Consider the following 13410-nt stretch of genomic DNA (forward strand, 5'->3'; position numbering starts at 1 on the left):
AGGAGAAAATGTTTTTCAATTGAATTGATTTTGAATGCGCTCTGTCTGACTTGTGTCTGTGTTTGGTCCATTGAAAAGTGCGTACTTTAGAACAAGCAAACATGCCCATTGCACTGAAATAAAATGTGTAATTTAGCATTAATTGAATTTTACATTTAATTTTTAATACATTTATTGAAAATGGATAATTGTTTTATTTATTTTTAAATCCTATATAAATTGTATAATATTGTGATAAAAATATGAAATCGTTTTGAGACCATAAAGAAAAGCTGGATACGTTTCACAAAGAATTACTCATAAGGAAAATTTCATAAATGATGTTCTTTAAATGTTATTAATTTTATAAAATATCCATATCCCAAAGCACTTAGAATTTGTTATTATAAACCTACCTATTTTATACTTATTTTAAAATAAATAATTATGTTTACATTTTTCTTTTCATTTCATCATTTTTGAAAGATAACTATAATTTTTTTCACTGCAAACTCCCTTGGTTTGGTCTGCCACGCCCACCACCCCCTGGCGATGGAGTCCTGCCCACTTCGCCCCTGCCACGCCCCACAGCCTCCACTCATCTGCTCAGCATCAATGCATTGATTGACTTTTGCGTTGACATTTGCGCTGGGTTATCACTTCTTTGGGGGATTCCCCAGCTGGTTCCCCTTCCGATTCCCATTCCGATTCCCATTCCCCTTCGGCCGTTGTGTCCCCCACAATAAACGCATTATGCTGCCATTAGTTGAGTGCCAGAAGAGCCTTCCGCTTGTTTGCCAGCTTCCGTTGTTGTCCTTCGTCCTTCGTCCTGCGACTGTCGTGCGTTTTGTTCGCCTGTTTATTTGTTTGTTTGTTTGCCATTCACCTAACAATAAAAAATTTCAACTCAATGGGGGATTACGAGGGGGCGGACTTGAAAAGTCTCCATGCCTGGAATTGTTAATTTAGTTAAACAGTTCTCAAGTTGCTCATCGAGTTTAAGGTAATGCACTTTCAAGTTGATTGAACGGAGTATTTGTTGAATCTATCAATTAATTAAATCTGCAAGATTCCATACAAACGTAAAGAGCTTGGTTGGCCTTTTAAATTGCTTTAGGAACTTCATAAAAATATTAAACCTTTTCATCATAGTCACTCTAAATTAAATCCAAATTCTAAACATATGCCTTTATTTTCAGTGCTTGGGTGAACTCAAAAATGGATTAAGGAGCTACAATGAAATATATAACATAATCATCATTGTTGTTTAAATTTAAGCCTAGTTCTAAACATATTTAAAAATGTTGATAAACCATTTTTAACCAACCTCAATTACATTTTTAGCTAACTCCTGAAGCCAAAACTTTCCATCATCGCTTATTACATTGCCGTTTAAATATTCCCCTGAGCTTAATATAAGCCAGTTGAATTATGTGAACGCTCGAACAAAAATGGTTTTACTGCCCATTAAAAGTTGCGATTAATATGTAAACAATCATGGGCAATTGCCGACAGGAGTCTGTCCCGGAAAGTCCTTTCCTCATCCTCAACCGCATCCTCATCCCCACCCTTCTAGAATCCATTCCCCTGTGCTGTCAGCATAAAAATAACACATAATCATTTTATTAGCTCAAGGAGAACGATGCACTGAAGCATGGGAATGGACCATCCTGTTGCTATATCGTCGATTCGATGGAATCAACTTAGTTCAGCGGAGCGAGTCCCTTGTTGTCCTCTGCGATCCTGCTCCCTGGGTTAACATGTTGCATTAGGACCGGGTCTTCAATCCTGTGCCATGTGTGTGGTGGTTCGAGCCAGTGGAAGTTTTCTCGTTAGTGAAACTAATTATCCGTTGTCGCTGTCAGCAAATTTATCGTTAAACGTTAGGTGACAAGTTGAAGCCGAACGCATCTGTTGCCCCACCAAAGTCCCATCCGTCTATTGGGATCCTTTAAGAGGATGTTGGATGTTCGAGGCTGGCTGACTGGCTGATTTCCTTTGCCTCGAGCACAAGATAAACAATGACTTTTTGTATTGCCACATAAGCTATTAAATGATAATACATTTATTAGACCAGCTTTGGGTTGCCAAACTGAGATAAACATTCATCAAGCAGATGATAAGGTAGTTTGTGTGTGGGGTATATTTTTTAAAATTTAATTTTTTCAAATATAGCTGAAGACGAATCTGTTATTTTAAGAACATTTAAATATAACGTTTTTTAAATAATTACCATTTAAATACCGTATTTTCATCATCCACTTATTTTTGCCCTTCTGCTTTAGCTAATTAAATTACAATATGATGGCTTCTTTTTCCCATTAAAAAACCGCAACTCACAAATGTTGTTCCGCTTGCCGCACTCACTCTCCAGCCGGAATTTCATGCACCGGAAATGGTTGTCGATTTGCAACAAATGGCCGCCGGATGTTGCCACATGGCGCACGTGGAAGCTTCGAGAGGCAAAAAATTACCGGATTTTTGTAACTCTAACCCCTTTGGGCTATTAATTGCCTAGCACGTAATTATTTTGTAGTTAAAATGGGCGCGGTCGCCACACACACAAAAACACCAACCCATGCAACCCATTGAGAGTCATGCATAATTTGGGTCCTGGAGTTTGCAGCTAATTAAAAGCGCGTTGGTTGCTGAAATTAGTCGCGCCATAAAAAGGGTGAGCAAATTGGTGGAAATTTGGAAAGAGGGAAAACGTTGAAGGGGAAAATAGTCACAGGTGGCAAGTTGTGACTTTTCAATCAGCAAACCTAGAGGAAAAACGTATTTTGTGGTTTTTGTTAGAGGTCATTGCGATGCCTACCTTACAAAACCATAAAATAAAATCCAATGAAATATTTCATATCTATTAGATAAACCTGAAGCCTTTAAAAATTAAAGATCATCTACTTTAATAGCAAACAAATACTCACCGCCAATTTCAATAATTTCAGCTGTTGACTATTTACCCAAAGCAAAGTCAACATAATCCAAAAAGTAAACACACTATCGTTTTTGTTGGTTTTAATTTCATAATTATGGCATTTTTTTTATTTTGCTTTTGTAATTGCTACATTGTAAATACGTATTCAATATCAATAATTACAATTACGCATAGACACACATACAAAATGCACTTAATTTCCATCATTTCGGGGTGCGATAAACAACATGCTAAATGAACTTGTGTCCGCTGAAAGTCCTCAACCGAGACTTCGGCTTAAATCGATGGATATATCTATATATATTTAATTGGCTGCCTTTTCATACAGTTCATTAGTGCGAACCAAAGAAGGGAACAAAAAGGATTTTCTTGCTTTTCCTGGCTCAAAATTGAAGGTTTGTTTTTCATATATGCCTTGGTGGTATTTTTTTAATGCAGTTTCTATTACTAAATGGGTTATATAAGTGTGTATGCATGTATATGGGTATTTAAACAACAACTAATTAATGGGGCGTGTGGGCTGCTATAATTATTACAATTTAAATTACTATATGCACAATTTATTCACTTGTCCGTTACTCTTTATGTTTAAATATTATTTGTTATGTCTACTCATTTGTGTTCACATTTGCATAATTAGGTTGAATAATTCATTTGATATTTATAGAGATACATATACGTACATACGATTAACTACAGCTAGTGCGTTACAATATGTACACTTAGTGGATAAACATTCATGGGTATTGAATCGATATCTGTCCGGACGCTAAGCCTAATTACGAACCCTTAAGTAACAAACAAAATGCTGCCCATCGATCTATCTAAATTGGGTTTACATATAATCTAAAGCTAACGCAGCGTTTTGGCTATCATCGTCTGCATACTTGGAGGAACTTATCATACTTTTTCTTTAATTTACAATGATTCTTGCTATATCTAATCTTAGCCTAGAGTGTGATAACGAAAGCAGTTTCTTAGTCAGAGATTTAGCGCGAGTTAGAGATAGATAGAGTAGGAGAGATGGAGAAATAGGGTAATATGTCTATCACTAGCATAGGGCCGATGGCTCAAAAGTTCAGAGAGCTCGGCTTTTCTTCATATATAGAAACGAAACCTTGTAATACTAATCAAATTAAATGTAATTCTCACACGATTCTCGCACTCTGTCAGTCTCAGTCTTGGTCACATTTTCGTTTGTGACGAATGCAGCCAGGGGAACAAAGTAAAATTCGATTTTCTCTACCTTAAAGTGATTCTTTTTGTTGTATGATCATAAAAACAATACATTTTTCGGTCTTTAAATATTATTTTTTTATGAAGAATACGAAAATGTTTATATTTCCAATATATCAAAGCTGAAATTATTAATAAAACTAATCAAACATAAAATAAATTTTCAAAAAAATGATTTTTAAACTTTCGTGAGAAAACGGAACCACTTTACTACATCATGTCGATTTCATTCGATCCCCTGGCGCTCCTTCCTAGCTTTTAAATCAGTACTCCATTCCTTTCGCATACCCTTTCCCTTGGCACTTTCCTCTCCGAATACCCTTTCCCAACCTACTCAAAGTTCTCCACTCCTCCGTTGTTGAAGCGTTCGCACCAGGCGAGTAATTCCCTTACTTCCCGGGCATAAAGTTGCTCCTGGGACTGCAGATCGCTCTGGGATTGTGATTGAGACTTGGATTTGGATTGCGACTGGCCCAAGGTTGAACCAGAGGGCAAAGGTCAGACATTGTGTCCAGCCGGCTGGCTGCTGGTGCCACTGCCCGAGTTGCTCAGCAGACTCCTTTCACTGGCCACACTTCCGGGGGCGTAGATCAACTCATTCGGCTCCTTGCTGACCTCCTGGGCATTCTTCCGACTGCCCCGTGTGCTCTGGTTTCGCCAGGACTGCAAATGTCCATCCGCCGGATGTTGTGGCACCAGGGGCATCAGCTGCTGCTGCTGCTGCGGAGGCTGTTGTTCATCCACCTTGACATACAATCGCTCCATATCGTCCAGATCTCCATCCGCCGTGTGGTACAGAGCGTGCTCATCCTCGTGCGACATCAGCATGGCCATCGGAGAGGGGGAACCACCGCAACCAGAGTCCGCCAGACCATTGTAGCACAACGAGGAACCATCGAGATCCAGGAGATTCTGCTGGTTCTTGCCCTGATCCGTGCTCAGCACCTTGAAGCGGGCACTATCCCTACCAATACTGCAGTTCGGTGGCAATTGCTGACGCCTCACACTCGCAAATTGCGAGGTGATGGGCGAGGATTGCTTCGCACCCGGAGCCGCCTCATAAGTATGACAATTGCTCAACTTATTCTCGGTGATATGGATGTGCCTTTGCTTGTCCTTGGGGTAGTAATACTGCTCGGAGTAGACGGAACGCGGTGGACCCGTATTCGTAGGATATATCTCGCTGGTGGTGGACATTTGCTGATAGATGTTGCTGGGGGGCAGTTGCTGGTGCGGCTGATGTTGCTGGTGTGCCTGTTGCTGATGTTGCTGTTGCTGCTGCTGCTGCTGCTGTTGGTAATGCGGATGCATGGGACGCTGGAGGTTATAGCCGGGAACTGGTCGCTGTTGATAACGAGGTTGCTGCTGCTGCTGCTGCTGCTGGTGGGGACTCAAAATCGAAGAGGTGGCATAGGGGGCCGGGGAGGCATTACCATGCCGCCCATATTCACTGGGTGCCTTGCCAAAACTGGACACTTCGGCATAGTCGGTCGGTATGTTGGAGTACTCGCCCACGTACCTGCAAATGAACAGATAAAAACAAACAGAGTTAAAACACCAAAAAATACCCGGTTATTACTTGGCTTGTTTATTACAATATTCCTCTGACCCACTGGCTCTACTATGCTCGCCCACTTTGGTTATAAATTTCTGCAATTTATGGCTCGGCGGAAATTTGCATTTTCGGTTGGGGAACGACTGCTGCGTGCTTTTCCAAGCGGAAAATATGTGAATTTAGTTGGGATTTCCCATACATATATATGTTCGGAAAACCCACATACACAAGATCAGGTGGCAAAATAGTGCTAGAGACGGTTATCCTTACATCCATTAAATAAATTACCAGCTTAAAACAAAGGTGAAAATGCTGGACTTTCCGAAAAGCAGCCCCAATTTCCAGACCACCAGGCGACCCCCTTTCATTCTCACATTTTTAGCATTATTTTCGTATTGAAATACTGAAAGCGGATTAACCTGGCGGGGGCCATCGCGGAACATCCACCCCCACTCAAAAGGGAAAAAGCGATTTTAAAACTCTGAAAAGCTTGTAAAAATATATGGCGCATTGATGGAGTTGCCATGGCGAAGGGGATAAAGCCCAAACCACTCCACATAGAAGGCTTTTAATGCCCTTAATGAGTGGCGCCGTGGAATGAAAGTTGGTCCTGTACATGGAATAGTAATGAGCTTGTCAAATGTCTGGCTCAACGGGGCAAAAAGCATTAAAAATTTTAAACGAATTAATTATCATAAGGCCATTTCGTGAAGAGAACTTAAGCTGAATAGTCCTTTAAAATATAGTTTTCACTTCTTTTTTCGAGGAGTATTTTCCCCTCTGGTCAGCACACAAATGAATTTCCCCAACGCATATGACTCTCATTATTGTGTGATTACTTTTATTGTTATGGTTATTATTTTGTTGCAATCATTATTAATATTTCTGTTAAATTGGACACTCCGCCCCGGAAGGTGAGAGTCATTTTCAATTTGCGTTTTAATGGCTAATTAAGTGTGCAAAAATAATTATAATTATCTGGGCTGCGTATTTATTTACAGTAGTCGCTTGGAAAAATGGCAGACAGAGCATTTTTAAATTAAAAATTTTTGCTTTGGCGTTCTCGGTATTTAATTTCTTTATTATACCCGTTACTCGTAGAGTAAAAGGGTATACTAGATTCGTCGGAAAGTATGTAACAGGCAGAAGGAAGCGTTTCCGACCCCATAAAGTATATATATTCTTGATCAGGATCACTAGCCGAGTCGATCTAGCCATGTCCGTCTGTCCGTCTGTCCGTCTGTCCGTATGAACGCTGAGATCTCGGAAACTATGAGAGTTACAATACTGGGATTAGGCACGCAGATTCCTGAGATTCCTGCGCAGCGCAAGTTTGTTTCAGTAGAGTGCCACGCCCACTCTAACGCCCACAAACCGCCCAAAACTGTGGCTCCTACAGTTTTGATGCTAGAATAAAAATTTTAACTGAAATGTAATGTTCTCATCAATACCTATCGATTGACCTAAAAAAAAGTTTGCCACGCCCACTTTAACGCCCACAAACCGCGAAAACCTGTGACGCCCACAATTTTTATGCTAGATAAAAAATTTTAACTGAAATGTATTCGTCTCGTCATTACCTATCGATTGACTCAAAAAAAAGTTTGCCACGCCCACTTTAACGCCCACAAACCGCAAAAACCTGTGACGCCCACAATTTTCATGCTAGATAAAAAATTTTAACTGAAATGTATTGGTCTCGTCAATATCTATCGATTGATCCAAAAAATTTGCCACGCCCACTCTAACGCCCATAACGCTTAAATCTGTATACCGCCGGTAGGTGGCGCATTTTAATCTCGCTTTGCTGCTTGCATATCTCCATTTAGCTGAGTAACGGGTATCTGATAGTCGAGGTACTCGACTATAGCGTTCTTCCTTGTTTTTAGTTTGACTCTTTGGCTTTTGATAGCTGATTGGCATTTAATTGCCATTTGTTGGACGGCAGCTGGGCTGGCACAAAATAAATATAGGTAGTTTTTCATTAAGTAGACTGTATCATATTTTTTCTTGGTTTGCTGGCAGTGATAAAGAGATTATGTTTTAAGAGCTATGGGAAACGTAATGGTATTTTAATAATTCAGTATGCTTGAACTCATATTTGTTCTTCTCGATTATTAAAGTTCCCTAAATCTCGAGTATTTAATTCATTTGCCCACCACTCGAAATAATTTTTGTTTAATTTGCGGCTACTATAAAATCAGCCGCAAATAAATAACAATTACAATTCGATGCCAAAAACATTGCGCCAAAACACTTTCGAGTCGAAACAATATTTTCACTGCCCCATTTGATTATTTTCCTGCATTTGCCAGGGGCCAGACAAATAAATTAGATCGCCCTCGGCCGAAAAGACCGCTACATGGATTCAACTTTGATTTGCCATCTACCACAAAACTAATTGAAAATTCGCGGCCAAATTATGCATAGCATATTTTATTCCAAACCCCCATAACCTTTTGCCAATTTTTAGCCAATAACTTTAAAGTCATTTTAAAGTCGACCCTCAGAGGCCTCTAATAATTACATTGCTCTCTTTTTTTTGGTGCGAACTCAACTGGGCTTTGGCGGAAAAATCAACATTAATAGCGTGGCCAACATTTCTATTCCTAACTAGATTTTCCCTATGGCCCATGGGGGAATGAAAGAAAAACTCTACCGAAAAGTGAGGTTTTTCGGTATGTTTTCCCTTTTTTTTTTTTTGTGGATGCTCCTTTTTTTCTGGTAGTCGCCGCGGCAGAAAAATGCAATTTCACAGTTTGGTGAATTTTTATTGTCGTCGCTTTGAGCTGCCAGGTCGACGGACACTCTATCCTAGTAGGAGGTGTTTTGGATTGGATTTAGGGTTAGAAAAACATTCTGATTAACTAAGAAAATCCCTAGACTTGGATAATATTTTAATAACTTTAAATAATGACTGGGCATGAGCTTTAAATATTTTTGACAAACCGTAAAAGTATTTCTAAGCAGGTTAAAAACCTTGATCTTTTTAGGAAGAAAGATTTAGTTATATAAATATTTTAAGCCCAAAAGACATTTATAAACCATTTCTACCTTATATATATTATTTTTTATAGAGAGGGCATCCCCAACTCGCTGTTGTTCTTAACGAACCCCCTCTTTATCTGCCCTTTTTATTGTTGTATTGGTTTTTTTTCGGGGTTAAACTTACCGCTGCTGATTGCGTTCGGTGCCGTGTCCTCCATGAATGTCATCGCCGCCGCTGGCACCACTGCCCGCACCACCGGATCCACCGGAACCGGCACCACCGCCGGCCGGGGAGCCCGGGGCACCACAGACCGGCGCATAGTCGGCTATGTGATCCTTTTGCATCTCCAGCGAATCGCTGCCGGGCGAGGGGCGCCACACCATTCCGCCGGTGGAGGAGTCCAGCCAGTAGCCGTTTCCATTGCGAGTCGATAGACTCGGCATTTTCAGCACGTCGCTCGTGTGATTGCCTGCAGGTGAGAGGAAAGTTGGGGGTAAAATGGGGACAGTCAGTCAGAGCAATTAAATGTGGTGCAACAAATTGTGAGCCGAATAAATTGCTTTCCGGAAATTAAACAAAAACATATAAAAGAGTTGCCTAGACAATTGTGTGTTCCCGCAAAGGATTTTGATGGGATTAAACCCAGGAGATTCTGGTAAATATTTGGATCGGAAACCTTATGAAAAGCACTATTTAACATTATATTGAAAATTACCAAAAAATGTGTTTTAGAAGCCTCTTTAAAATAAATAAATATTGTTGATTTAAAACAAATAAAAATCTCCGAAAATATATTTTTCAGCCGTATCATTTTCCTGGAACATTTAAAGCCACTGCAATAAATTGAACGCATTAAAATAATATTTAACCTATCCAGTGGCGCGGTGGCTGAAAATTTCCCTCTGACTGCCAGCTACAAAATCAAATAAATTATTGTCAATTTTCCACTTGCATTGCCTGCTCACAAAGCACAACAACTGCAACAACGGGTGCGGCATAAAAAATGCAACCAATTAAACTGTCCCCGGGTTATAACTGAGCATCAAGCGAGTGTTTTATAGTCCGCCACCTCCCGTCTAGTGGTCCCTCATATTTTTGTGCTTTTTTTCAGTTGGCTGCAGGTGAATATTCTGATCTCCTCCTCTGCAGCTTAGTTTATGGTAAATGGCGCCCATGAATATGCAACATTTTTTTTTGTTCTGTCGTTCTGCTTCAGACCATTTGGATTTTTTGGCTTTGTCTACGCTTTTGTTGAGTGCTGAGTTTTGACAGCGAAATGCGCAGCTTCATTGCCAGTTTTAAAGATTAAAGAACATATTCGGTTTTTTATCAAATTGCCATTGACTATGTTTCCTAATTAAACATATTTTCCCTTTAAAAGCTTAGCCAAAAATCAGAGGGGCCCTCTTGACAACCATTTAGTATAACCCTCTGAGCCAAAATGCCCAGTTCCCTAGTCAACAGGCCACTACCATGCCTTTCTCCTCCTCCGCTCACCTCGTAATGCTGCTAATTTCAATTAGACCACAAGAGGGTCCTCCTACCCTTACTTTCCTATATCCATAGTATATATATATATCGCCTCATCCTGTTGCCCGGCTGACCGGCACACACACAACTTGTTGGTTAATAATGCACACAAAACTAAATGCATAATTGCAATGGCAGCCATTAGGGGTTTGAGTCGAGGAATTCCTAGCGAACTAGGGGAAGTTGGCGTCACGTGCAAAATGTTAATTTCTATTATGTGTGGCATGTGAGTGTGTCGATGTGCCTGGTGCTCGGGGCCTCTACGCTCGGCCTGCTAAAATATTTATTCGCACCTATTTGGGTTTTTTTATTTCAGCTCCCTGCTCTAGTTGTTGTCCAACAATGGAGAATTAGCGTTATTTATATATGCAAATGTTTGTGTGGCGTGTCTGGCGAGGAAGGAAACGAAAACTAGCAGCTCGCAACGGATGCAGAGCTTGAGGGACAGAGTCGGATGTTCACTGGCGCCCTATATGTATATTGAAATACAGGAGGGTTTACACAACAACAAAATTTATTTTGTTTTAAATTATTTCAAGCTAAAATATCCTCTACAAAAATAAAGCGACCAAAAAGATAACCATATGTTTTTATTGAAAAGCAACTATTCGCGACAAGTATTTGGCGCCCAACGTGGAACTTCCGTGAAATGTCCCTCGTTGGCCGCCAGTTAGGAATTATTTTCAATGTACTTACCACGCATGGTGTTTAGGGCCGACTGCTTCATCATCATGTGCTTGCGTTTCACAAAGACCATTGCGCCAAAGGACAGCATAAGAATGGCCAGGATGGCGCCCAGGAGTATTATGAACCAGGGCTGTGTCAGCACATCGTTAACATGGTCCTGATTGATGGGATAGCTGGAAGCATAAAACCGAAATTATAAATAGAAATTATCCACTCACAGTTGAAACCGAAAACAAATAAAGATAAGTCTTAAAGGACTCCAACTTACCGCTGATTGATGAACGGATCAAGCCGCTTGGTGATGGGATCCAAACGCAAAGTTGCTGGGACGCAATATGGACCCACTCCGGCATTATTACCGGCTGCCACGCCCACCGTGTACATCACGCCTTCGGTGAGATTGGCCAAAACCAAAGTAGGCGAGGCGGCATCGATGGTGACATTTGTCAGAATTCGTGAGAAATTGTGAGCAGTGTCAATGCCTCGGACTATGACGTGATAGTTCAAGAGAACTCCTGGAAATAATATAAAATGTGTTAATCACATTAAGAAACAAGACATTTTGTATAACCAAACATGGCTAAACTCGTTTACTTACCATGACGATCCTTGAGCTCCGGAGCCTTCCATTTCAGGAACACCGCTGAGGAATTAAGCAGCAGAGCCTCCATTCCATATGGTGCTTCAGTGGGAACTGGAAAGGAAAACGAATTTCGGTCGGGTTAGATTTGAATTTGAGCTTGGCTGGAGATTGAGGAGCAAAGTTAAATGGCTTTTTGATTGTGGTGCGTGATGTCACCCAGCTGACGTCCGCTCTAATGAGATTTGGTGGCCGTAATTAATTAGCATTTAGTGTGTGTGGGTTCAAAGGGGAAGTTGCTCTTGCAACTAGTTCCGGGTGTTGGCTTGAAGGGTTTCCCGACCATTGCACTTCTCAGACACATCCTGCCTGCACATCGAGTGCGTACAGAAGAGGAAACAGTTGAAAAGCAGCAAAAGAATCCTTTCCTTTCTCCCAGATGCAGCTCACTTCACAACACACACATACAGCTCATCTTCATTTGTTTATTTATTTCCTGCTGTCGTTTTTTACAAGTGGGTACACTGGGCAAAATGTAATAAACTAACCACGCTTAATGATGTAAGAGTTTTTGGCGCCCAACGTGGGATTATTCTTATGTTTTCTTTATAATTAGTGTATATTAGAATAATATTTATTTTACTTAACCAAGCATTTTTAATATATCTCCTATTCCGTTAGGTACTTTTTAATAATTTCGGAGCTATTTATTTCCCCGAGTGCAACCCTCATTCCCTGCAGCCTTTCTCCAACCCCTTTCTCCTATGTTTTGTATCTTTTTGTGTGTGCGGCTGAGTGAAGCAATTTCTTTAAATAAACACACACGTGCAAAATTCTCAACGAGACAAAAGTGGGAGACCGGGAAAACAAAGCGGGAGAAAGAGTGAAATCTCTAAATAGGCAACGTCTAGCGGAGTGTGAAGTGGAGTGCAGTTGTTCTTCTGTCTTTTTTTGGCTTTGTTGTTACCCAGCTCGCTGAATTTTCCCCTTTCCTCGGGGACATTGCGACATGCTAAAGTGCTTGTCTTGCTTTTGTCTATGCGGGCGTTTTTTATACCCTACCCCCTTGGCTTTCTTCCTGGTGCTTTCTGCTTTTTTGCCTTTTCTTCCGCTGATGAGGCACCGCGATGCTTAACACGTATCTGCCATTGTGTGGCATAAATGACCCCCGGGTACATGAGATTCGACAATTGTCTCAGACACTGGCAAGCAATTGAAAAACTCCAAATTGGCAATATGATCATTGCGAAATGCAGCTGCAGTCGAAGACAGCTTATCTAAATGTAGAAGTATAGAGGTTTATTTGGTAGTCTGTGCGAAAATATGACTCATGTGGTTTTGGGGGTTAATTTGATAGTGCAAATGTGACTCAGATTGGGTTGCATGTGACTGATGGATAAAGTGACCACTCCCTGTTTCACATATTCGGTGTCTAACAAAACAAGGAGTAACTTCTTGAGGGGACGTACATGAGAAATGGCCAATAAAAGTGAATTTATTATAAAAGCATGCTTAAAGCATGCTAGCAGAGGCATTGGAGTGTGTATTTTCTTAAAAGATGGTAAATTTCTGTATCTTTTTCATTTATTTAGTTGGTTTTATTTCTGTAGAGCATTCCCTGGTCTTCGAATCCCACTCTAAACTTACATTTTAACCTCCTTTCGGGCTACCCTCTAACGTTTACCCAGTGGAGCACACCTTTATTTGCCAACTTCCGACGCGAGTAAAAATGTTTCCTGTTGCGGAGGAGTAAGGACTCCCAGCCTTTTCACCTCGCTTAGGCAAACGCGCATCAAATTTGCATTGCCAGCACTGCACATTTTTGTGGCCCACTGTGAAAGGCTGTGGATTCTACGTAGGTAGTAGGTACTGAGTGCCTCATATACCATATAGCAATAATTGTTGTTTATCTTTAC

At 40.7% G+C, this 13410-nt stretch overlaps 1 protein-coding gene across 1 annotated transcript in view; it reads right to left on the reverse strand.

Annotated features, from left to right (window-relative positions):
- Window positions 1–2995: 2995 nt before the first annotated feature.
- robo2 (roundabout 2) overlaps window positions 2996–13410 on the reverse strand; it is a 44067-nt gene continuing 33652 nt past the window's right edge. Inside the window, exons 10-14 of the mRNA XM_036821746.3 lie at window positions 11513–11608; window positions 11183–11429; window positions 10924–11087; window positions 8881–9166; window positions 2996–5672 (exon numbers count right to left, since the gene is read on the reverse strand). Coding sequence (XP_036677641.3) covers window positions 4652–5672; window positions 8881–9166; window positions 10924–11087; window positions 11183–11429; window positions 11513–11608 — 1814 coding nt within the window. The 3' untranslated portion in view covers window positions 2996–4651. The remainder of the gene's footprint in view (window positions 5673–8880; window positions 9167–10923; window positions 11088–11182; window positions 11430–11512; window positions 11609–13410) is intronic.

Source organism: Drosophila suzukii, chromosome 2L (genome assembly GCF_043229965.1).
Source record: "Drosophila suzukii chromosome 2L, CBGP_Dsuzu_IsoJpt1.0, whole genome shotgun sequence".
Classification (NCBI taxonomy): Eukaryota; Metazoa; Arthropoda; class Insecta; order Diptera; family Drosophilidae; genus Drosophila; species Drosophila suzukii.